General features: G+C 42.5%; 2 protein-coding genes across 2 annotated transcripts in view; both read left to right on the top strand.

Annotated features, from left to right (window-relative positions):
- LOC117406249 (mucin-5AC-like) overlaps positions 1–20,390 on the top strand; it is an 84,218-nt gene extending 63,828 nt beyond the window's left edge. Inside the window, exons 31-46 of the mRNA XM_059030580.1 lie at positions 15,022–15,286; positions 15,372–15,493; positions 16,181–16,388; positions 16,487–16,608; positions 16,702–16,897; positions 16,973–17,094; positions 17,179–17,278; positions 17,494–17,616; positions 17,827–17,999; positions 18,216–18,313; positions 18,522–18,649; positions 18,889–19,069; positions 19,420–19,564; positions 19,686–19,761; positions 19,995–20,159; positions 20,274–20,390. Coding sequence (XP_058886563.1) covers positions 15,022–15,286; positions 15,372–15,493; positions 16,181–16,388; positions 16,487–16,608; positions 16,702–16,897; positions 16,973–17,094; positions 17,179–17,278; positions 17,494–17,616; positions 17,827–17,999; positions 18,216–18,313; positions 18,522–18,649; positions 18,889–19,069; positions 19,420–19,564; positions 19,686–19,761; positions 19,995–20,152 — 2,217 coding nt within the window. The 3' untranslated portion in view covers positions 20,153–20,159; positions 20,274–20,390. The remainder of the gene's footprint in view (positions 1–15,021; positions 15,287–15,371; positions 15,494–16,180; positions 16,389–16,486; positions 16,609–16,701; positions 16,898–16,972; positions 17,095–17,178; positions 17,279–17,493; positions 17,617–17,826; positions 18,000–18,215; positions 18,314–18,521; positions 18,650–18,888; positions 19,070–19,419; positions 19,565–19,685; positions 19,762–19,994; positions 20,160–20,273) is intronic.
- On the top strand, positions 405–5,692 carry LOC131737977 (uncharacterized). The gene is made up of 10 exons (XM_059030468.1): positions 405–1,610; positions 1,694–1,812; positions 2,089–2,242; positions 2,660–2,784; positions 3,056–3,245; positions 3,472–3,596; positions 3,704–3,950; positions 4,900–5,024; positions 5,247–5,453; positions 5,571–5,692. The coding sequence occupies exons 1-9, from the start codon at positions 467–469 to the stop codon at positions 5,451–5,453; spliced, it is 2,436 nt and encodes an 811-aa protein (XP_058886451.1). The 5' UTR covers positions 405–466; the 3' UTR covers positions 5,571–5,692.
- Positions 20,391–22,036: the final 1,646 nt, after the last annotated feature.

The following is a 22,036-nucleotide window of genomic DNA, read 5'->3' as shown; positions in this document are numbered from 1 at the left end:
TTCAAATAAACTTGTTATGGTTTTGAATGTGCGGTCGATCGATATTATTATCATTGCTTGCGCCCCGGCACCTCTTTGTTTACACATTAAGCACTGGTGACTATCGTTTACAGGAACCGTTGATTCTTCATTTTTATTGTTTCTTTCATTACGTTCATTCCTATATCTAACGCGATGCTATTTTCATCTTTTAAGTATAGGGCACGTCTACACACGTTTCTCAGCATACTGACATTTTTTGAAAATTAAATCCGGTGATTTTCTCTCGTGCAGAATTGAGTCTAGCAGTGCTTTACCAATGATCTAAAAATGTTGATAATTCAACGGCAGCAATTGGCTTGTCAATTACAAATTCAATTAAAACACTTTAAGCCTCACAACTTAAATACCCGCGCCCGTAGAACTCAGACATATTGACTGCTTTTTTGTGTGTGGTTTTTTTGGTGGCATTTTATTTACAATAACGATGTTACGGAGAGGGCAGGCGATGCTGCCTTTCTTCTTATTGGCCTGGGTCTTGAGGCTCACACAAGCTCTTGCTTCAGCTCATGATCGCCTGCAGGATGAAGCGGCTGCAAATTCCATGTCAGGGACAGGAAACTTGGATCGTGGAGGGAACTTGAGCTTGCCTGCTGATTTAGCCATTCCTTATGCTGAGGATGTTTTTTCTAAACAAGATAACTTTTCACCAAATGGAAAAAGTGAACTTTTTGAGGTTGCTGGGTATTCTGCAGATCAACAGCGGCAGTCTCTTGATCATGTGTTTTCTGAGTCTGATGCTGCAAACCATGGACTTTTTGATTTCAGCCAGCATTCTAGGTATGATGAGGATGCACTTGAACAGCCTGTCTCTTCCAATCTGTATAGTGATCACTTCAATTCTGATTTGACCAAGAACTCTGTCCCTTTTGTTGCTGATGAGTACCATATGGCTTCAGAATCTGAAGGCGATGTGGAACATGTACTCTTTACTGATCAGAGTAATGACCGTGATGCGGACTTCCCTCAAGTCTTTGCATATGCTGATTTGGCTACTTCCGATAAAGAAAATGTGTCTAATATTGCTACCCTTCTAGAAGATAATGATTCTGTTATTAATCTTGCCGCAGACGTGGGTATAGGTGAACTTGGCAAAGAGTTTGATTCTTCTGACAACTATAAATCTGGTACCTATTCTGAAACCCTAGGCTATGAGTCTGTTGCCTTTTCAGATCTTGAAAAGAAAGGCACTGATACTTTGCGTCCTGATGTGCATTCCTATCATCGTGAGGACCTAGTTACTGGTGACCTTACTGGAATGCCCGTTTCTTCTTTTGACCGCTCTGTACTTACCGATATAAATCTGGAGTTGCATAAAGCTCTTTCTCCAGCTTTTAAAATTGCCAGTGCACGCAACTCTCCTGTTCTCTCTGAAGGTGACGGTTTGCCAAGCAGCATCTATGATGCCTCTGTAGGGCTCTATGGTGTATTTAATCTACCTATTACCCCAGAAAACCCTCCTCCCCATAGCACAGGAGAGCCATCCACCCTGGCTTCCGCAACTACATGCGGTGTTGCAGACATGACCATCAAATTGTTTGGTGGAAGGTTGACGGACCTTAAAGTGCAAGGTAAGGGTTCTTGCCAACGTGGTATCTGTTTAATTCTGGAAGAGGTACGGTTATCAAGTCTCATTGTAACTATTCCCCCGCAGCCGACTTCATATTTGTTGAAGTAAGCAAGATTCCGCAGAGGTGCAGGTACAAGGTGTTGGAGAGAAATGGAGTGGTCCACTTTACAACTGCCTTCAAAGGTTGCAATGTGAAGGCACTGGTAAGATTTAGATTCATAACTTTTTTAAAGTCTGCTACGTCATCGGATCCACACTTGCTGGCCTTGTACAGTATAAATGTTAAACTGACAAAGCAAATGCCATGGGACTGCTGTTCCACATATACAACTAACTTAATTTCTTAAATGTTCTTCAACTTGGGTGGTTTTTGTCAAATACAGAGCGTCTGCTTTCATCGTTATTGAGGTTCTTTACAATCTCAGATGCTGGCTAGAACAGTCCCGTTCAACTTTGACATTTTTTACTTTTGCTTGCAGGGTGGGCAATATGTCCTGACCCTGATGTGGCGGAACCACTATGTGCATATGTCCTGTCCAATTTCTACACCTGATGGACCTATTACAATCTGTGGTAAGAGTAGCATGACCATCAAACTCCCAGCAGGACCAATAGAAGCGCTTCGTGTAAAAAGTGAGTTTCTGCCTGGCACTAAATGGAATGTATGGGTGTATTTGCTTCACCATATACCTTGCTGCAACTCCTTGTATGCATTTGAAACTGTTGCATGTATGCTACAGTACATGTTTCTTCTGTCCTTGAACATAAGGACTACAGCACCCTTTTCAAGAGCATTTTCGATTTCAGTTTTTGAAGTACTGGTGGTAGTGTGGTGGTTAGTCTTGGGTGCACTTGAGGGATGGATTATACTGGGATCTGTGGGTGAGATGAGCGATGGATTAGTTTTTTGCAAATGTTTGGTAGCAGTTCTGAGTAACTACATGTAAGATTTATTCTGTAGCTGTTTTCCTCTCGCTGCTGTGTAGCCAATTGAGAAACTCTGCCTATTTAATAGATCCGGAGATCTCACTAAATTTCTTCTAATTGTAGATAAATTCAACAAATGGGTATCCATTTATGAAGTTGCTGTTAAATGCAAATATCAACTGTTGAGTGATTCAGAGGGAAGGATCACTTTCACTACTTCCTACAATGGATGTCACGTGAGGAGATTGGTACGTGTATCCTGCTTTCCACCAGTATCGGAAACATTATGCTCTGTATACAGCCTGCATTGTAACCTAGGAAGAATGGACCAATACAAAATGATGTGTGAAATTTATATAATGGGTTTATTTTCCCATTTCAATATTGGAATTGTTGCACTCAATTTGGCTGTTCACTTCTATAATGTGAACCTAGGATGGCCTTCCTACCTGTAGGAACAGGATACTGCGAAGATTAAAACTCCAGTGACGCCATTATTTATATTTTTGACCCTCCTAGATGGATCGTTATTTCTATAACCTCTACTATCAAATGGCTCCAGGGAAGCTAGGACAGGCACTCGTGTCTTGTAGGACCGGAATTAATGTTACAGTCCCACCTGAAGAGTCTTTGCCTTCTGTGTTTTGTGGCAAGTCTGGCATGATGATCAAATTGCCTAAAGGAAGTCTTAATGCAGTCAAAGTGAGAGGTGAGCTGCATCTATGTTCCTCTGAATTCTGATAGTGTCAACCCACCGCTCCTTACTGGTTGACGTAGAAATTGAAGTCGTGACCCATTCGCATGTTCAATTGCATATGGTTCTTGGCTGGCTGGCTACTACTGGAGTAGTACAACTGAAGCCTCGAACAGACCTTGTATAATAAGCATTTAGAAAGAACTTGCTGTGCAGGGAACTCATGGCATTTCTTCTACAGATGGTTTTGACAAGGCAATACCTGTCGGTAGTATTGCCGAGCAATGCAATTATCAACTCTTTCAAATGAAGACTGGACACATCATCTTGATTGCTTCCTTCCAAAGCTGTCAAGTTGCATTTGTGGTAAGACTATTGAGGCCATGATTTATTAAATGTTGCTGCATGCTTCCAGTAAACTGCTTCAGTACAAGCAATACTGAATATGCCAATAACAGAATTTCTCTTTTAAGGATGGTTGCTTTGCCTTGAGCCTCCAATTCCAGCATGCTGATGGTGTAATGGGAGAGGCGTCTGTGCTTTGCCATGCGGGTGGGAAGCCAAAACCAACTTCCCAACCCGAGACTCCTACAACTCAAGAAGTAACTTCCAGTATACTGTCTACAGTAATTCCTGCAGATGTGTCTGCTACCATCTGCAACAAGGATGGCATGACAGTAGTGCTACCCAATGGTCCTTGGTGGGGGATTAGAGTGAAAGGTGAGGGTTGTGTGGCTTCTTTTTCTTTCTCCCACCAGTGAGTTGACTAATGGAGGCACATACAGATTGACATTTATTCATTCACTCCCCTTGGTAGCTTAGGGTGGGCATTCCACAGCACTGATCACAATATTGCCCACTGTTCTTGGCTCTTGGAAAGCTATTCAAACAACTGGTGACTATCAGAGTACTGATGCCCGATTAGCTGGTATATTTGGTTAACCAATGCATGGTGAATGTGTCTTATGCTTGTTCCCTTTATTTTTGGCTTAAAGCTGTAATGGAATTTCAAATACTGAAGGCAGGTTCACACTGGGTATAAGATCCAGATGGACGCAGGCTGTAGTTCACACTGAGCAATCTTCTCCCTCGGTTTAATTTATTCTGACTAGTTTAAAAAAAGACAACTTCTGGAGGTTCGGCGAGTCCTGCACACAACTGCTTTTAATTTGTACATGGTATAACTGCAGAGCCAAAAAAAATGATCCAAAAGAGAAATTCACTGACGGCAAATGCCACCATTCAGTTTCATGGTTGGTAAGATCGTTGACATTTGCTCAGACTTTCAGATAACAACCTGTTTAATTTAACCATCCCACTTTCAGTAGGCTGCTGAGATGCACATCAAACACGGTTTAAATTCCTGAGCTGTTGGTTTTCATTCTGATTATCTGTTTGATACTGTACATGCTTAATTCTTTTCTGCTACATCTGTAAGTGTAATTTTATTTCAAACAATAAACGGTAAATTGTATTACTTTAAATTCTAAAGGAAAGAGGCATGTGGTTGGCTGAAATGTGAGTGATGCCACCAACTTGACGCTGAGAAGTTAATCTCCCAACTCGTCCGCAGCGTCTACGCTTTGAACGCAAGGTGGTCCGTCTGAATCGTATGCCCAGTGTGAACCCGCATTTCTACTTGCTGTAATGATGTCTCCTTTTATTGCAGATCTTTCTGGCCAAGAGATCACTGTGACTAGTGCTTTGGCAGAACGATGCCATTACAATCTCTCTCTGCATCTGGAGAAAATAATCTTTACAACTACCTACACTGGCTGTTTTGTTGAGGAAGTGGCAAGTACATTTCAAGTGACACTAGAACACTTTTTGTGGTTCCCTGGGGGCTAGCTTGATCTGTAATCTCTTAATATTTCAGTTTGACCTTGAGGTAACATTTTCATCCATAAAGTTGAATAGGACTTTACTGAACATTCCGTTTGTACATCCTTACATGGCAGTGGTACTTGTGTGAAATTGTATATGCTTTTACAAGTATTGGTCATTTGTTCCTACTAGGGAGGTCGGTATGTTCTGACTGTCCTGTACAGGACAGCTACTTGGAATCGAGGGTCTGTGCGGATGGAATGTCCAACCAGTGCTGGAAGCCCTACAGAATTGCCTCTTCTTCCAGCCACTGTGGAGAAACCCATTCCTGTCTGCAGGTCCTCTAACATGACTGTGGTGCTGCCGGCAGGATCTCTAAAAAAAAAGTCTTTGTACTAGGTGTGTTGCGAGGTTGATTTGGGTACTATAACCTTTTTGCAGTGGGGTACTTGAACTAGAAACTATCAATGGCTAGTCCTATCCTGGATGTGAACTCATGGATACGTTTTGTTTCAGATGAATTCAAGAGGCCAGTAAAAGTCATTGATGCGCCCAATTCCTGCAATTACAGCTTGGTGGAGAGACGAGGACGGATCCTCTTCACAGCTCCCTACAGTGCCTGTGATGTCAAGATCTTGGTAATTTTCCTCGGTGTTTGTGTACTCTATGCCAGTGGGGACGTGTGTATTCATCTACATGTCCCTTGTATTTGATTCTGGAGGTTTTGTTTGTTTTTGACATTTCTGTACATGCTGTTCTGGTCATCAACTTTCATAACGGATGGCTCTAACGTTGCATCTTTATACCCCCTACACACCTTGTGATGAGACTGCTAAATCCTTCATTTACTTCTACTTGATGGCAAAATTGGCATGCCAGTTTACTTTGAATTTTATAGTGGTCAGTGTGTTTTGTTGGTTGAGTAATCCAATTGGCTTAAATGGGCCAAATGGCATTCATTCCAAAAATGAATTGTATTAACGGTATCAAGTCAACTTTAGCTAATCAAGAGTGGCTTTTTGTCCAACCGAATGCTTTGATACTTTGCCACTGTCTCCTCCTTCTCCCCTTGTACATGTAGAATGGAAACTATGTCCTGACCATTATGTATACAAGTGGTCCTTGCATACATAATGAAGGAAGTCATTAAGGTTATGGTGGCCTCCTGCTGGTTAACTTTTCCGGTGTTTTTTTTTTTAAGCATACATATGTGCTGTAATGCCATTTCAGGAGTAAGCACCTGCATTCTGGACCTGTGCTGTATTTGATGCATCCAGTAAAAGCACTCGCGTAGAGTGCAGGATGCGCCCTATAGTCTGGACATTGCTGGTTTGAGTCCAGGCTGTTCTGTGCACCAGCGACCCCTGTGGTCTGGCCAGGCGCCTGCAGGCTTGCCTGTAAGATGCCTAGGACTGCGTTGTCCTCTGACGCCGTAGCTCTGAGCTGGCTGCACGGTGAGTCTGCAGTGTGGACAGCTTCAGAAGGCCGCGTGTGTTTGTCTTTGCCCCTCCCGAGTCAGCGTAGGGGTGGTATCGGTGAGCTGAGCCAAACAAAATAATTGAACACTACTAAATTGGGGCGAAAATAAGAAATAACTAATTGGTGACCTGTGAATAAGGGGGTGGGGTGAAAGAAACCTTGTCTGTCCCTTTCACTGCAGTAACTTAATCAGGGTGTGCAGCCATTGTGTAATCTACGATGTCAGAACATTGCTAATGTGTGGTCAACATCTTCATAGCTCTTTACACCGCCCCCAGGACCAGGTGCTTTTTCGCTGTACTTGACTCTCTTCCTATAAATTCACTACAAACCTTTTTTTTTTTTTTATTTCATTTTTTAACAATAGCATCTTGCAAATGGCGTCATTTTCAGAACACTGGAGAACATTTTAAAGTACTTCAGAAACCGTATGAACTCTGCAGTAACGCCATTTCGGATTGGTTTTTTTTTTCTTTTTGTAATTCGGCTTGGATACATGTGTACACACTGTGACCCAAAGAACTTTTCAATACGCCCTGAATATTTTATTGAAAAATAGGGGCAGATGAGACATTGTTTCACCCAAGTGATTGCAGTGACATAGTAAATGTTTATTCTCAGGGTCTTTTATAAGCAATAATGGACACTACTCATATTTTTTTAATCGTCTTTACACGATCACGTCTTAAAAGCCCACTTCAGTATGGTTGTGTTCACAATATCCTGGTCATTAAAGGGTTAACTAGAAGTTGCAGAGCCATATGGCTGGCCTTTAGTCTACTAGTAATTGCCATTTCTTTATGTCTGTTGGTAAGTTAAGCTTTGTTTGAATATAGCACATTTGATTTAACGTAAATCCAAGTTGAGGAGTGTTCCCCACTGTAATCGCTTGGTGTCAATGACTATGTTCTTGTGGCTACCCTTTAACTTTCCAGAATAAAAACTATGTCTTGACTATAATCTACACAACTGCAACTGGGATAAGAGGGATGGTGCAAATGACTTGTCCAGCAGTAGAGACAACAACCCATACTACTAGGACTACAACTATTGGAAAGCCAGGGACTACTGGGAAACCTACAAAACCAACTCTCCCTCCCACTCCTGTCTGCAAAGCCTCCAGCATGACTGTAGCCCTGCCCTCTGGGTCACTACAAGTTTTGTTATTGAGTGAGTTTGAGTTTGGCTCAAACATTTTTGGAGGGACCTGATTTAGTCTTGCTGGTTCATGTCAGTCTGGTTTCTTTGTAGATCTGTCCAACGAATGGGTAGATATCGGTGCTGCTCCCAGTTACTGCAACTACAGTTTGGTGCAGGGAAGAGGCGGCAGGAACTTCTTTACAGCCCCCTACAGGGCTTGTGATGTCCGGATACAGGTAGGAATATTGTATGGTAATTCGCTTTGCTCTGTAGACAAAAGCATTGTTAATCTTCATTTGTATTTGAAGGCAGAAAATGGAATTAATTTAGTGGAAGCGGTTTGGTACCCAACTACATAATCCTGATGTGCCAATTCCACGATGTACAGCTGTGACTGATCTCTATCCCCCTATAGAATTAACCAGTGTTCATTCATGAAGTTGAATGAAACCTGCTCAATGTTACTTTTACTCCTGAACAAATGGCCACATACATATATGCGCACACCTCTATACATTCTAGCCTTTTCTTACTAGCCCTTCACCTGGTAAATGGTAATTCAGTCAAGTTATGACTGACAATGAATCTGACAAACTGTAGGGGATGTGCTAAACACATTTCGGAATAAAACTGAAGCCTACGTTCAATCCTGTATCGCATCTCGACAACGGATGTTCTGATTTGCTGAATAAAAAGGCAAGTTCAACCAAGAAACCCCATAGGCAGTTGGGGGAAAAAATGTAGTATGAAGGGTGCTCAATTTTGATCCAACTGTAGCTCCACAGTAGTCCACAAATAGTAAAACAAACATACCTGTACATTGTGTAGTTAAATGATCGCTTGATGTGAATGCTTGTTTCTGAACGGTATTTGCGTGGAATATGAAACCCAGGAGGCTGAAGCTTTATGCAAGACACAACCGTTTTGGGGCCGCTCCTTGAGTTCAAGCCCTAGGCACATGCCAGTTTGCCGATGCCTTAATCCAGCCCTGATTACATGATTTACGCTATAGATAAGTTTACTTGCTAAATTTGCCAGGAGCCCCGGCGCTTATTTCGAAACTCTGTTTTATTCTGCAAGATCACAAACATCTGCAAATACTTCAGATGCAATCAGGAAAAAGCTGCATGCACACATCTATAGAAATGACAAATTGCAACATTCCTGCAATGTCATTAAAAGGTTGTAATAAGAATGGGTAATAACAGAATGTATTGTAGTAATAAAACAGTAAAATCCACTATCCAACCCATTGAATTGGAACACAACCGTGTATTAAGGTAGGCCTGCAGCACAAATGTACGGCACATTAACTTTACTGATATTAATAAACGCTAAATTGGTAAACATTTCTTAATTGTTCAGTAGTCATAACCTAGCATTTAAGACCTCCGGTATTTATTGACCATATTTCCCAGCAGACACACTTATTGGAGACTGGCGATTTATTTGAAGCTTTACGATGTGTATATATATTCTCATTCCTAAAATTCTGGATAATTTAGTAATGCAAAAGGATTGCTAGCTATTTGCCAGCACTCGTTCAACGATACCAACACAGTTTGTGTTCCAGTACATTATTTTCTTTTATGACAAATGGGGGGGGGGGGGGGGAAACCAATTGGAAACAAAACCTAGCTCCCTTTTGAGCCCTAACTAAACTCTGTCCCGAACTATCTTGGGAAGGGCTGAGTCTTTATTTCAAAACTATTTAAATCACAATCTGGAATCATAAACCCAGTCCAAAATATGCAATTCAAAACAGTTCCTCGGTACAGCAGTAAATTATCTGATCTTTAAACGACAGTACATACCTGGAATGCATATTGTGAACATGGCTTCTGCTAAAATGGCTGAGATTTAGCTGCCAAATTACCGTCGGACTGAGGCAAATGCAAGGTCAGGAATTCAGACCACCAAAACCTTAGATGGAGCATTGTGTGCTTTTTAAATTGTTGCAGTTAAGCAAATTAAATGACGGGACGGTTTTATCTTGTCAGGAAGGGCTGGAGATCCTGTATTTGAGCAGCTAAGAACTTTCCAATTGCACGTTCTTCCAATGCCTTAACAGAGTATAGAAACACTTTACTGAATGTGTTTGAGGTTTTAATGATTCCTGAAGTTGTGTAATTTGGCAGTGTACTGAGATTGAAAATCCAATACAAAGTTTGGTATGTTGTGTGAATTGCAGTAGGTACCGTAATTCCTGCATTGCATTAAATCTTGTATGTTTAATGTGATGGAATAGAACTTGCTAGAACGGAAGTCATTGTATTTTTATCTTGCTCTTAATTGTATTCTTACTTGTACTGTGATTAATATATTTGTTTACGACTAAGTCGCATATATTTACTAAGTCTTAATATATTTGTTTGAGTGTAGGTCACCCTGGATAAAGGGGTCTTTTTTTTTTTTTTTTTTTTTTTTTTTTTTTTTTTAAAAAGCTAGGTTTACTAGCTAAATATCCATAGGTACTTGTGTACCAAGTACAGAGGAACCTACTTCTACATCAGGATTGCTGTGCAGGCGTAATTTGATGTAAACAGTTTTCATGTTTGACTGATGGCACATTGCAAGCGAGAACTAACAGTGAATTAGAAGTGTTTTAATACTGTACACTGTCATTATTACATTTAAACAAATGCTTAGTTTAGTACAGGCCATTTTTTTTGGTATCATTAGTTGGAAGGAAAGTCATTTTTTTAAGGCATGAATTCAACTGCACCATCAGTTAGGTATTGCACTTTATGTGCATTTGTAGAACCTTGACAGATTTTGGCAACAAGATGATTTGTTGTAGGGTGTATTGGAAATGACATCCTTTTGGTTACTTTGTAAAGGCTGGTCATTAAGCATTTGACCGGCTGCACAATGTGACCAAAGCAGGTTTGATATTCAGACCTTCTCAAAGAACCTATGGTGTGTGGTTAGTTTAAGTTGTGATAAGGGAGGCAATATGAGACAGGTTCATCTGTACTTGGGTAAACTTTATTCTATACATTAGTTACAGTAATTGTGAATACCCGTTTATCCATACGAATAGATTATGCAAACTAGCATTGGTCCCAATTAGTTTGGATAACTGACTCTGTATTGTAAAGCAAATCTTCGCACGCTTAACCGTATTCTCCTCTGTGTATCCTGTTAATCCTTCCCAGAGTTTAAAAGCAAGTTCACCTGCACTCTGACCTGTTGACTCCCCTTTATTTACTGGGAGTCTTCCTTTAGGCCCTTCTCCTTGGTAATTTCTCACTAACGTTTAACTTCTCGCAATGCATTTTGATACGTTCACAGTCTCTGGTACCTTTCACAATTTCATGTGTGCGCTGCTAAAGAGATGTTTTAAAACAAAGCGGGGAAGCATGGATATGGGTGGGATTTGGAGTACATTTTAAACCTTTTACTGTAACACTAAACTCGGCTTTTGAGGCAAGATGGTTGCCAGCTATGGAAGCCTCCCAGAGTTGAGAAGCAGGTGAGATGTACACTGTCGTGGAATGAAGTCCTTCCAGTCTTCAACTTGTGTCCCTTCACTTTCAGAATGGAAACTACATGTTGACCTTGCTTTACATAACTGCTGCTGATGAACGAGGGTACTTGGACATTAGCTGTCCCACCACTGGTGGGGAGCCAACAGAGACTACTAGAACCTCTGGTGTGGAGCTGACTGGAACCACTGGTGGGGAGCCAACAGAGACTACTAGAACCTCTGGTGGAGAAATGACCAGAACCACTGGTGGAGAAATGACAACTATTTGGAAACCTACAATGCCAACTCTCCCTAACACTGCTCTCTGCAGAGCCTCCAGCATGACTGTAGAACTGCCCTCTGGACTGTAGAACTGCCCTCTGAGTTGCTTCAAGTTCTGATTGTATTGAGTGAGTTTGAATTTGGCCCAAATACTTTTGGGAGGGAACAGATCTGTCTTTGTAGATAATGGAACTATTTTTTTCATAGGTCCATCCAATGAATGGGTTGATATCGATGATGCTCCCAGTTACTGCAACTACAGTTTGGTGCAGGGAAGAGGCGGCAGGAACTTCTTTACAACCCCCTACAGGGCTTGTGATGTCCGGATACAGGTAGGAATCGTACATTGTATGCTAATCTGGAGTTTGAGCTCGACTACAACCCACATAAAACTATTTTTTCTCTGATTTGCTGACTAATAACCCTTCACTAGCACATCTGACCCGTGAGTGCTTGGTATGGGTACAGGTGGTTCTCCACTGGCTATTTGAAGTTGAGCAAGAACCAAGCTGCACAGAATCTGTTTCGGCACCCCAAACAAACTAGAGAACTATCCTTAAATTAGATCTTTGGCAAATTTTATATTCACCACCCCCCCAAGCCCCCCCCCCCCCCTTCAATAGAACTAATTTAACCAAGTCAATTATAATCTGCAATTGTTTTTAGACCTTCCTAGATATTTACAAAATCTAGCGATACAGCTGTACTGTTCTATTTAATACCGTTTTGTGCAAATCTTTTGGCATATTTAGTAACTTTCACTGCGTGTGATGTCGGTAGCTCTGCAATGGAAAAATATAAGCATAACGTCCTTCCACTTTCAAGTAGTTCTGTTCCTTCACTTTCAGGATGGAAGCTACATCTTAACATTACTCTACATTACCACTAAGGGAGGCTACGTGCACATGACTTGTCCAATAAAAACCACTACTAGGGAGCCAACCAAGACTACCAGAACCACCAGCGGGAAAACCAGAACAACAAGCAGGAAGACCACCAGCGGGAAGACCAGCAGCAGGAAGACAACCAGAACCACCATTGGGGAGCCGACCAGAACAACCAGCAGGAAGACCACCAGGACAACCATTGGGGAGCCAACCAAGAGTACCAGAACAACCAGCAGGAAGACCACCAGGACAACCATTGGGGAGCCAACCAAGAGTACCAGAACCACCAGTGGGAAGACCAGAACAACCAGCAGGAAGACCACCAGGACAACCAGCGGGAAGACCAGAACAACCAGCAGGAAGACCACCAGGACAACCATTGGGGAGCCAACGAAGACCACCAGGACAACCAGCGGGAGGACAAGGACAACCAGCAGGAAGACCACCAGGAGAACCAGCAGGAAGACCACCAGGACAACCATTGGGGAGCTAACCAAGAGTACCAGAACCACCAGCGGGAAGACCAGAACAACCAGCAGGAAGACCACCAGGACAACCATTGGGGAGCCAACGAAGACTACCAGAACAACCAGCGGGAAGACCAGAACAACCAGCAGGAAGACCACCAGCGGGAAAACCAGAACCAGCAGGAAGACCACCAGGACAACCATTGGGGAGCTGACCAGAACCACCACTGGTGGAGAAATGACAACTACTTGGAAACCTACAATGCCAACTCTCCCAGACACTGCTCTCTGCAGAGCCTCCAGCATGACTGTAGAACTGCCTTCTGAGTTGCTTCAAGTTCTAGTATTGAGTGAGTTTGAATTTGGCCCAAATACTTTTGGGAGGGAACAGATCCGTCTTGGTAACTTTTTTTTTTATTATTAATTTTTTTTAGTATAGGTCTGTCCAATAAATGGGTAGATATCAGTAATGCTCCCAGTTACTGCAACTACAGTTTAGTGCAGGGAAGAGGCGGCAGGAACCTCTTTACAACCCCCTACAGGGCTTGTGATGTCCGGATACAGGTAGAAATCGTACATTTGTGCTAATCTGGAGTGTGATCTCTAATACTACAACCTACATAAAACTATTCTCTGTTTTTGCTCACCAATACCGCTCACTAGCACATCTGACCCGTGAGTGCTTGGTATGGGTACAAGTGGTTCTTCACTGGCTATTTGTGAAGCTGAGCAAGAACCAAGCTGCACAGAATCTGTTTCAGCACCCAAACAAAATCGAACTATCCTTAAATGAGATCTCTTTGGCAAGTCATATTAATCTCTCCCCCCCCCCCCCCCCCCCCCCACCCCCTTCAATAGAACTAATTTAACCAAGTCAATTATAATCGGCAATTTGTTTTTAGACCTTCCTAGATATTTACAAAATACAGCTGTACTTTTCTATTTTTTAATACAGTTTTGTGCATCTTTTGGCAAATTTAGTAACTTTTGCTGCGTGTGACGTCAGTAGCTTGGCTCTGCAATGGGGGAAAAACATAAGCATAACATCTTTCCGCTTTCAAGTAGTACTGTTCCTTCACTTTCAGGATGGAAGCTACATCTTAACCTTACTCTACATAACCACTGCTAAGGGAGGCTACATGCACATGAGATGTCCAATTCCCACCAGTGGGAAGACTACCAAGGCCCCTACAAATGTGGTCTGCACAGCTTCCAATATGGTGGTGGAGCTTCCCAACGAACCTTTAAGACTGGTTAAGGTTCTAGGTGAGTTAGGCTTGTTTAATTTGAGGGGCTTCGTGTGACACTAATGGAGACTGGTAATTCCCTTTTTTCTTTGTAGATAAATCCAACCAGTGGGTAGCTGTCGTTGATGCTCCCAAGTACTGCAACTACACCTTGTCTCGGGAAAGGAAGGAACTTCTTCATAACCCCCTACACGGCCTGTGATGTCAGGATACTGGTAATCATTTTTGTCCAAGCTCGCCTAACTACTCAACACCATACTGTATGCTCTCACAACCAATAAACTTCTGTGCTTTTTTATTAAAGCTTCATATACTGAGCATCAAAAGAAATATTTGGGTAAAATTCACTAGATGTGATTGATCTGTTTTGAGCAGGTGCAGTGACTTTTTTTTTTTTTGTGCTGATTCACAATTGACTTCACTAAGATGCTGCAAAATGATCTGTCAATCTTGGGCAGGTGTTGTGACTCTTGGTCTCCCCAGATCGTGGACAGTGTCTGGTTCTACCGTCCTCGCCAGGTTTGAAATTGCCGGCTGTGAGCACCCAAGACAGTGAGCCACCGTACGCTGCCCTAGTCCAGCCTCCAACATGCCGATTACACAAAGGCACTGACCAACGTGGCATATTGTTTGTTCTGCAATTTCTTCTTTTATTCAAGCTTGCAATTCAACAGCTGGAATCGCTCCATATCCCGTGTCCAATACTGTCACTAAGTGCATATGCTTAAGTCTGTCACTGAAGCATGTCATGGTCAAGAATAATGATTCAAGAAACCAAAAACATTTTGTCAATGTCTATTTTGTATATATTTTTTGAAAATGTGTAGTAATAGTGAAGTTTCTTTTGATGCTCGGTATACAAAGTTTAGGCAATGGTATGATTGGGCCAACTTGCTCTGCTTTCCTCTCCTATTAAATGAAATAAGTGCAAGTTCATATTTCCATCTTGTATGACCATTGAAATCAATTTGGTATTACATATTTTCTTTGTTCTAGAATAACTATGTTTTGAAAATATGGTATCTGACAACTGGTGGCAAAAAAGGGTATGTGGTGATGGAATGCCCCACCAGTGCTGGAGAACCCACAAAAGCCCCAACTACAACCACTACATGGGAGCGAACCAAACCGACCAGGACCACCGGAATCGCTACAAAGACAACCATGAGAACCACTAGTGGGGAGCCATCTGTGGTCTGCACAGCCTCTAGTATGGTGGTGGAGCTGTCCAGGGAACCTCTGGTACTAGTAGAGCTTCTAGGTGAGTTGGACTTTTGGTAGACCCCTGCAAATGTGTCCATGGCACAGTCAGTATCTTAGGGTAACTTTTCTTTCCTTTTTTGTAGATTATTCCAACAAATGGGTAGTTGTCAACAAGGCTCCTGTGTACTGCAACTACACCTTGCTGCAGGGAAGTGGAAGGACCCTTTTCATAACCCCCTACAAAGCCTGTGATGTCAGGATACTGGTAATCATGGGGAGGGAGGTGTGGGATTTTAAAACGGACCTGAACAATGGTATGTTTTTATATATAAATTTGTAGAATTAACTTATTTGCATATTGGTTAATTGCATGAAGCTGCAGAGTCCATTGTATGTTGCTTTATTTGGGTAACTTACATAATAAACAACGGACAGACCTAAGCTTTGACATGTAATCATTTTGAACCCTGTTTTAGGGCTACTTAGCCCAAGGTTCTATCGAAGATAGTTTTGGTTTGGAGAAGTAGCGCACAGGCAGATGGGTAACCTGCCATTTCTTGACCAAACTCCTCCAGGAAATATGATTAAACCAAATCCATAGAAATTTGAAGTGACATCAGGTATTTGGACATAGCATAATGCATCTTGGTGGCAGTATTGTTTTGAACCAAAGCGCAGCTCCATCCTGAAACTTCAACACATTGCAGGCTTGGAATGTAAACTGACTTGTTTGAATCTAGTCCAGGTAAGTGTTATCCCACTGAAATGGGACATCAAATTGAAGGCATTGTTGCAAAACACTGGCCTAGTAGATTTTCTGGTCTTTGCTTCAAAGCATGCCATTTCTGACGCCTGCTGACATGACCAAAATGTGTCTGGACTACTACCCCAAGCCTGCAATTTGCTTGTTTCCTGGTTATACATTTTGAAGCCAACTTCCTCCTTGTTCTAGAATGAGAACTACATCTTGACCCTCCGCTATACAACTTCTGGGCAACAAGTTTATGTTCACATGAAATGCCCAACCAGTGCTGCAGCACCCACAAAAACACCTTCCTCTACAACCACTACTAGAAAACCAACAATACCCACTGTCTGCAAAGCTTCCGTCATGACAATAGAGCTGCCTGAAGGACCAATTAAACAAGTAGCCCTGATGGGTAAGCTGTGCCTTGGCCCAGATAACTTCCCTCCCAAATTGCTGGGCAATGAGGATAACCCTGGAAACCCAATCTCATGGCAATCTTTCCTCTTGCAGATAAATCCAACACTCTGGTAACTGTCAAAGATGATACCAGAGAGTGTGGCTACAGCTTGGTGCATGGGAGAGGAAAGAACATCTTCACAACCCCTTACACAGCCTGTGATGTGAAGATGCTGGTAAATATTTAGCTTTCTGTACTGTTGCTTTTAAAATTCCTATGCACGTAAATAACCTCACTTGTTCGCTCCCCTCCCTTAATTCTCTTCCAGAATGGGAATTATGTCCTGACTCTAGCATATGTAACCCTTGCTGGGAGAAGGGTACTGGTGCAGATGAAATGTCCAACCAGTGCAGCTTTACCAACAGGGTCGCCGCTCCCTCCCTTTGGGGTTCCTGTCCTCTGCAGTGATACTTGCATGACAGTGGAACTTCCTGGTGGACTGCTACAAGATATCCAGTTAATGGGTGAGTTGGCTTGGTACACAGTAATTTGGGTGCTGTAAAACAGAAAGCATGCTCTAAATGTGGCATCTGTTGTAGATGAATCCAACAACTTGGTAGCTGTTACCAGTGCTCCCAAGACTTGTGGCTACAGTTTGGTGAGGGGGAACGGCAAGAACATCTTGACCGCTCCTTACAAGGCCTGCAATGTCAAGATACTGGTAAGCAGAGGGCAATTGCAGCTGTATTCCCCATCTGTATTGGTGATCAAAATACTGTCAACGAGCAACTCTTTCCACTTCTAGAACAACGTCTACATCCTGAGAGTCCTTTACACAACTCTTACTGGGGAGCGAGGAGATATACAGGCCAAGTGTCCTGTTCCTGGTCTAGTACCACGTGAGGGTAAGTGTTTATTCACTGGACACTTCATAATGCAGGAGTGCTCAAGTCTGGTGCTGCTTGTCTGCCAAATGCTGTTGCTGAATCATGTTTCTTTTACTTGAATACAATGTGCCTCTTGACAACGTCTGTCTCGGATTTCCCTACCAAAGATATTAACCTAAACTACAGGGTCTTCCCTATACAATGTGAAACATTTAAGTTTTACTGTTTTTCAGGGTGCAAGATACCAAGAAGTCAGCAGGTTGCTTGTGGTCCACCTAATGCTGATCTACAACTGTGTGTGGCCAATGGATGTTGTGTGGATGCAACAACTTCCCAGTGTTACTATCCTTTGGATGGTATGGCTTGGTTTTACTCTGATATAGCCCTGCTCATCTCATAAGAATCCAGATTAACTGAACAGCTTGTATAGGAAAACTTGTGGAGTATTTGGGGAGGGCGAGGAGCTTTATAATTGACCTGCTGTACAGGAGACCTGGTCCTTCAGGGAAACAGACTTTTTCACAAGGTTTCACTATTTGCATTCAAGTATATTCTTTGCTTTTCAGCGTGCGCTGCAGATGGCCATTTTGTATTCTCTGTATATCGCACCTCAACCAAGCCAGAAATCGATCCTGGCAGTCTAGTAATTGCAGGAAACCAATCATGTGCCCCAGTCATCTGTACGCCAGACTTTGCTATCTTCAAATTTCCTGTGACTGGCTGTGGGACACATGTCTTTGTAAGGTCACTCCTCTGGGGTTTGCAATTGTCATTACTTTACCACAATGGTTGGTACTAGGACTTTAGGCTACAGTCCTTATTTATAGCTGTATGTTTAAGGGGTGGTGGTAGGGTGCTAATCTAATGCAATACCACTAGTTTTGGGCTGACCCAGTTGATTGACATTCCTATCTGCTTCAGTGTTCTCACCCACAAGCTTGTTTCTTTTCTGTAGACGGTGGCAGAGACTACAATCTATCTTGCTGAAGTTCATGGCTTGGTTAGGGGGAACGAGCAGGTGTATGGACTAATTACCAGAGATGGCCCTTTTCGGTAATTTTACGAGCTGGGAACAGGCAGCCAGTTACCCCTCTTGCTGAAAAAGAAACCTATTTTACAGCATACTTTGCTGGTTGTAATGGGTGGGTTGGGACCCCCATGATCGGAGTAAAAGGCCTCCATGGTTGTCACTGAATGGAACATCTGTGCCAACTGGTAACTAAATTGATTCTTTATCTTCACTGTCTCCTCTGCACTGCAGTTTATATGTGGAATGTCGCTATTCTAAAGGAAGTTTGGCCAGCACTGGTTACTTGGTGGTGAACCCACCGCCTCCATCAGCAGCCTTGGCTTTTGGCTCCCTTGGGGTTCGGTTAAGGATTGCCACAGGTAATTGAACATGATGTCTAACCTTTTTACTGTATTTAATAAGAACATGGTGTACTTGATGACCAAGGTAATGACTTTCAACATCTCCCATTTGGTCTTGTGGAGCTGTAGCTCTATGTTGGGCATCATGTCCCATAATGACTGCTAGATTTGACTGGCTGAAGTCTCCTTTCAATGGCTGGTGTATTCAGAGCGATGTACTTGGCATCTGGTTATTCTAAAGCACTTGTCTCTTGCAGACACCAGCTACACCAGCTTCTACCCACAGTCCCATCTGCCCCTGAGCTTCTTGCTTGGCAGCAAGGTGTATCTGGAAGTGCAGCTTGTAAACCCTCCTAACCCCAATGTAGTTCTGCTGGTCCACTACTGCATCGCCTATCCCCAGTCCTCTCAAGCTGCCTGGGTGATCCTCTATGAAGGGTGAGTATCCTGATGTCTCCATTTGTCTGGACAAAGCAACATTCCAGATATGACCAGTGACCAAATTGCTGACCTTTCCTTTGGAGGTCAACCCTTCATACTTACCCACTCAACGGCTACATCAGCACCTACTTGTATTTGAGCTGTGTTTTTTGTATAGGATTAGTGTGTTCAGCAACAGGTTAAGGGAGGGGCTCTGATCCAATACTATTGGCTGCAAACACCTAAAGTAACTCTTTGCAAGCTATTTAGATTGTTGTAGCTGCTAGAAGTGGCAATATGGCTGCCATGCACGTCAAGCCTCCTAGTTGGCAGCTGTCTGACCTCCCTTCTGAATTTCTACCCCACAGTTGTCCCAACATCCTGGATTACAGCAGTGCTGCTGGCCTCCATGTGAAATACAATAACATGCCTGTATCCAAGCACACTCGACGCTTTGAAATACAAAGCTTCCAGTTCCTGGACTACAAGACCAAGCAGCATTTGGATGAGGAAGTGAGTCTCTTATAGTGGTCCAATCGTATACTCAAGCTTGCCTCCAAATGCCTAGTCAGAAATGGTATTTTAGACAAATGCAGATCTACAGCTGCTCTAACGCCATTTACTTTCTTTTCAGATCTATTTTATGTGTTCAACTGAAGTCTGTTCTCCTGAACGCCGTGTTTGTAATGAAGGATGCTTTGATGGGAGAGGTATGTTCCTGAAAAGCACTACCTGGACCCACAGTTTCCGAGGATGTTAGTCCTTTTGAAGTTTGGTTATTTTTAGGTCAAGCCTTCCATTTATTGCATGAAGTCTTCCATCTTGCTGTTGACTTCCCCTGAAGTGTTTGTTTGGTTTAAGTTCTGCTCCCCTGGTTAACAAGTTTTGGGCAATAGTTATACCACTTGATAATGTTGTTCCAGATAACTCTCTCCTTCCACAGATATGCCTGTTCCAGTGGATCTTGGTGTGGGAGGGCGCTGTGCAGGAAAGCCCTGTCCTGGGAAATCAAACGTAGTCAAGCGAGCTGCTTCTGGTCATACCAGCCTCATCGCTGGCGGTGAAGGAACCTTCATTTTGGATGAGAATGTGCCCCATTAACAAATGGGTAAGTGATTTTGAGATCATGTGTATTTTAATGTAGGACTATCCTTTTCATGTGTTCCTCACTTGATCACCAAAATGCTTTTGCCAGTAACTATTTTCTTTCTTCCTCTTGCAGAGAAGCACTGGCTGCACTTCCATGGTCTCCTGGGGCTGCTTGGTTTGCTGGTCTTGGTATCTGTTATAATGCTCTTCCTCAAAAAAAAAAAAAAAGGGTTGTCTTGCAAATTGTCAGGTCCCAGAGAAGCAGTCTAACTTGAATAAACCTTGATCTTGAAATTTGTCTCCTCCTTGCAGGGTTATTTCCCCTGCCAACTAAATTAACCCCCCCCCCCCCCCCCCCCCCCCCCCCCCCCCCCCCACAATAAGTCAAGTAGGATTAGAGGAACTGCCTTTTACCGTCCACTATTAGATTTGCTGCTTTGTGTTTTAATGCCCTGACATAATGGCTGCATTGTTTTGAGAGTACTCAAGACCACATTGCCACTTGCTGGAACACCAGAAACATTGACTTGCAGTGCAATTCAGTAGTGCCATAAGGGTTCGCTACTTGTATGTTTATCCAAATATTAAATTACTTGGTCCAACACTTGAAATGTCTCTTCTGAAATGGTGTAGCAGCCATGACAAAGGGCCAATAAACTGCTGTGAAGTATGCAAGTGTCGAGCTTTTCTTTTAAAAGGGCAGTCGTGCCATCTTGACACTGCCTAAAATTCCCTGAATGCTTGGTGCTGGACAACCGCAACTAGAGCGTCTGCTACTTCTGTGCTGTGACAGGGCTTTGAATTGAGGGCAGACAAGTCATCTGATGATTCGGTCGTATCGCAGGACTAGTTTTACATAATAACACATTTCCATGCCAATGTTTGAAGTGGTTTTTTTTGGGGGGGGGGGGGGGGGGGAGGAGGATTGATCTATATACAATCAGAAAATATGATCTTGTGTGGTCATGTTCAGCCGGAATACACGTGGCACTAGTGTTTGTCATCTGTCTTGGCTGTCTCCTGAAATTCATACAGAACAATGACATGGCACTTTCTTACTACTTCATATACCAGAGTCTTCCACAAGTATTAGTTATTCCAGTAAAAAGCCTAACAAAACAAGATGGTGCCATACACTAATGTGGTACACTGCACGGACATCAAATGGCTTGGAGGAGTGTGAGTTGAGTGACTTCTCTACAAAAAAAATGACAGGAATGTGGAGCCTGGAGTTATTCGGATACAGGCTGTAAAGAACAGAAGTTTTGGATGTATAATATTTATTTTTATAAAGGTTTTGATATCCTAGTTCAGGCCCCTGGGTCACAGATGTGGTCATGTAACTCATATTTCTTCATGGGGGGGGGGGTGGGGGGTTCTACATACAGAAAAAACAAGGACAAAAATATATATAATTGGATTCAAGTATGTGCTATGTTACATTGTATGATGGGGATTGCAAGATTTACATGAAGGTTAGCAGTTGGCCAGGCCTCCCATGGAAATCTCAAATTTTCTCTTGTCTTGCTTTCTTTGATGTATTCCTAATCAGATGTGTGTATTCCCACAGTTCCAGTAGTCTCTGGTGAATACTTCACCTTCAGATTTGCATTACTGGTACAAGTTTATTTATTTTTTAATGATCCTTTCATACCAGTAAAAGTACACACAACAAAATAAGGGATTACGTTGACTAGATAATACAGTGGATGCAGTAAAAAGATACAGTACACAATCAATAGAATACATTCTGAATTATATTGGTCGACATGGCTGCGGATCTAATATACTGCTGTGGTTTAAAAAAAAAAAAAAAAACTCTGGCAATGGGCTTTCATCAAAACTCTTGTAAATGAATGCTTTTTAAAAAACAGTAAAAACTGTTCATAAAGGATT

Source organism: Acipenser ruthenus, chromosome 9 (assembly GCF_902713425.1).
Source record: "Acipenser ruthenus chromosome 9, fAciRut3.2 maternal haplotype, whole genome shotgun sequence".
In the NCBI taxonomy this organism is placed as follows: domain Eukaryota; kingdom Metazoa; phylum Chordata; class Actinopteri; order Acipenseriformes; family Acipenseridae; genus Acipenser; species Acipenser ruthenus.
The sequence above is the reverse complement of the archived record's forward strand: the minus strand, read 5'-3'. Positions and strand labels throughout refer to the sequence as shown.